The sequence below is a fragment of the Punica granatum genome, unplaced genomic scaffold (genome assembly GCF_007655135.1).
Source record: "Punica granatum isolate Tunisia-2019 unplaced genomic scaffold, ASM765513v2 Contig00047, whole genome shotgun sequence".
In the NCBI taxonomy this organism is placed as follows: domain Eukaryota; kingdom Viridiplantae; phylum Streptophyta; class Magnoliopsida; order Myrtales; family Lythraceae; genus Punica; species Punica granatum.
In genome coordinates, this window is record NW_022204057.1 from 66,499 (window position 1) to 69,923 (window position 3,425).

At 38.0% G+C, this 3,425-nt stretch overlaps 1 protein-coding gene across 1 annotated transcript; it reads right to left on the reverse strand.

The window, feature by feature from the left end:
- Positions 1 to 673: 673 nt before the first annotated feature.
- LOC116189888 lies at positions 674 to 2,081 on the reverse strand. The gene is made up of 3 exons (XM_031519628.1): positions 1,812 to 2,081; positions 1,585 to 1,725; positions 674 to 1,473 (listed from the first exon to the last, which is right to left on the reverse strand). Exons 2-3 carry the CDS (start codon positions 1,684 to 1,686, stop codon positions 1,159 to 1,161), a joined length of 417 nt encoding a protein of 138 aa, XP_031375488.1. The 5' UTR covers positions 1,687 to 1,725; positions 1,812 to 2,081; the 3' UTR covers positions 674 to 1,158.
- Positions 2,082 to 3,425: the final 1,344 nt, after the last annotated feature.

Here is a 3,425-nt window from a genome sequence, read left to right on the forward strand (position 1 = left end):
AACAAGTCTAATTAATAGTTGGCACAAAATTAAGGATATAATTGTAATTTTATCTAAAGAACTACACATATCCACATGTGGTAGGTAAGTAAAATAGGCTATTTAGACTTGTGCGATGAGGAGCCACCATTCACATGATGAGAATTCATCACATGAGCTTCTCAACCAATTTCGCAGTGTATGGTTGGCCCTCTTTTCCAATTCCTATATGTGTAGTTACCTATAACCTATTTTTTGTTATAAACAATATATTTATGTACATTTACCCTAGTTTGAAGTGAACACCCAAATTAATAGTTTGTTGACTAAAAAAACCGTCCGTTTAAAGAAAGATTTTATTATGTGCTAGTAGGTATGAATGAATGCATACGGTATTTCTTCAAAACTGATGTGGAGATTGAAAAATGTAAGGACCATTGAATCATGCAGAACCCGAATTTGTTTTTTTTTTGTTGAAATAGAGAATGTGAAGGATTAAATTTATTTAGATGAACTCAGTTTTCATGATATCATTCTATATATCAAATGTTTATATATATTAACCTAAAATAATATATAATATATATAAAACTTAGTAGAACTAATGTAATGAGAATTTTGTATTAAATGTTTTTTGAAGGAATGATCATTCCATTGCATTGTAAAGAAATTTCTCTCCAAATGGAAATACTCTTTCTAATTCATACTAGTGTCTTCATATAAGGAAATTGAGTAGAAAAATGAATCTCAATTCCATTCTGGCATACCAAATGACACAATCTAAAAATATTAATTTTAAACAATAAATATTTATTTTAAAAGACAATTCATGTCAAAATCCAGTGTAATGCACGAGTAAGGCACTAATTTATTGTGCATGACAATATTGATTATTATTTTTCGCAAGTATTTATGAGATCTATTGACATTGCTGTATGAGAAAATTCATGACAATTCATTCACATAAGCTCCTATGAATTACCTGTTTCTTTCTCCCATGACTCAGGTCTAGTTCAAGAACCTCTTCTGACCAAGGATTCTCGATTGCATACTTCCTCTGATGTGCCTCTATAGACAAAATTACATCAAACTTACATAGTATATAACTAAACAAAGAGACACCTAACAAAATCACGATAGAAGTTCATTTCACGAATCAAAATATCACGACAGACTAAATTAATCCCACAAGATTTTCCAATCTCGACCCATAGGTTGTGATTGCAATGAGATTCGACATTTCTTTGACCCCTTGGGAAACTTGCTTAAACTCTCCAACAGATTCTCCTCGCCCACACAGTCCTCGGGAAATAGGATAACCATTTCTCTAGAAGCCACAACCTTCTTAAGGAAAATCCCAACCATGAAAAGCTCTTCCGGGCCACCTATCCCATTACGAAACTTGACAGATATCTTTGTGAGCTCTGTGAGGAAACATGAAGGCATTTGGTATAGCAACTCTTCTATTCCATTTTCTGGATAGTACTTAAATCCCTAGTTGTCATGATAAAGAAACCATTTATGACCACTCTCTTCAACAACTATTATGACCATGGTCTTCAGCAACTAAAGCAAATTTTTGAGCAGGTTAAGAAACTACATTACCGGTCTAAAGTAGAGGCTTTGAAGATGAGGAGATCTTCTCAATATCCCCCAAAGGCCCTTAAAAGTTGTAGAACTTATCCAATCCGATGTGAACTTGATCATATTACTGAACAAAGGAAGCTCATCCCTTGTGGCAAGGTCCTAAGGATGAAGCAAAATGGTAAACCTCAGCGATAGAAACAAAATAATTCACACTAGAGAGGGAAAATGTACGAAAAGGAGCTTGCCTCTAGAATTGCGTAAGATAGAGTTAACTCCTTCACATTAGAGAAGACTGAGAGGAGCTTGTTACCCTGGGCTACTTCTCTATCTCTTACGCTTCTAAAACTCAGTAGTAGCTTGGCCTCAACTAGCTGTCTGGTGACTCCCAATATGCAGTATTCTTTGACGAGAACACCATGATCGTGGAAGGATTTAAGAGAAGGTCCACTGATGAGAATACATTTTGATATATAAATGTTGAAGCCTGGGGGCAGAAATGCGTATCCTTTTGGGTTTCACCAACCAACAATTGTCAACTTCTAAAGTTTCAAGTAACGGACTGGCAAACAACTTCTCCATGATATCGGAATCCTCAAATGTGACATTTGAAAGTGTTAACACCTTGAGTTTTGAAAGGCACATTGAAAAAGGCTGTTTGAGGAAGTAGCCTGATTGCACCCAAAGCTTTTCTAAGGTTGCACACGTAAATATGGAGGAAGGCAATGTAGCTTTAGGGAGGAATAGAGAGAGATTCTGTACACCACATGTTACCGCAGATGTGATCAATTCCTTCATGTGGGCTTCAGCTCCGTCTGCCTCACATGAGAGAGAAAAAGTTCTCATAGGAGATCCCCCGTGAAGAGCACAGGATCCTCCCACAAGGCGGGCTCTTAGATAAGTCAGAATCCCTGAAGTAAAGATCAGGAACCAAAGCCCACAGGTGTTCCCACCTTTTAGATGACACACTCGTCCTCACCGCATCCTTCAGTGGGAGCAAAGCCAGGATCTGAATGAGAACCTCATCAGGAAAATCACAAAACTGATTTGAGCAATCAGCAGCCTAGCCCTGATTTGTCGGTACAAATACTTTCTCCTAGGTATCGCATAAAGAGAGGAAAAGGCCATGTTAGTATTGAATCATTAAAAGAGTGTCTCATCTTTTAATCTACCGAACCATTTAGCTTTCCTAATATGCAATAAGAAGTTCTTGCCGCAATCTAAAACTTCAACAGACCTAGCATTCACCTCTACAACGAGAAGCTTTATAAGTCGACCACTATCTGACCTGTAATCTCGAAGGTAAGTCGATCAAAGGAATAATCCGTAAATCATAACATGAACATGCATCTCCTCAGCAAGTCGATCCTGTAATTCTCTTTGAGATATATCAGCTTTTTGCTCAATGCACTGCATTTCACGGGCAGAGGATTCAGGGTCTTGGTCGACACAATTAAGTCGATTTTCACAGCCAGCATGCTCATCATCAGTGCTTTGCAGTGCAGGTCTCTCCTGACCAACCTTAACGGGACTGCCTGCAATTAACCAAACATATATGATAATTAAGGTAGCTCACACCACAACCCGAATCCGAATTCTTGGGGATGGGAATCATCAGATCCTTTTTCCTCACAAAGTTTTCAACTTAGCTATAGAATCATGTTTCAATTGCGAAAAACTTGTTGGCTGCGCAAATCGGTCATCAGTTCAGCGTCTGAAACAAACGGATGGCGTTAGGCAGATTAAGCACAAACTTTTCTACAGCTAGCCCTAACAATCTGCAGCAGTTGAAGCTGTTCTCCATGAAAGCTGTCTAAGAAGTGGGCATGGGAGCTAGAGAGAACGAAGAGGCCATCTGATTC

Bases quoted from the DNA above. Each gene is read 5' to 3' on its own strand.
- LOC116189888 (XM_031519628.1), bottom strand. From the start codon at position 1,686: ATGATCAAGTTCACATCGGATTGGATAAGTTCTACAACTTTTAAGGGC. The intron at 1,474-1,584 runs GTAATGTAGTTT...CATGACAACTAG, and splicing joins AAAGCCTCTACTTTAGACCG to GGATTTAAGTACTATCCAGA.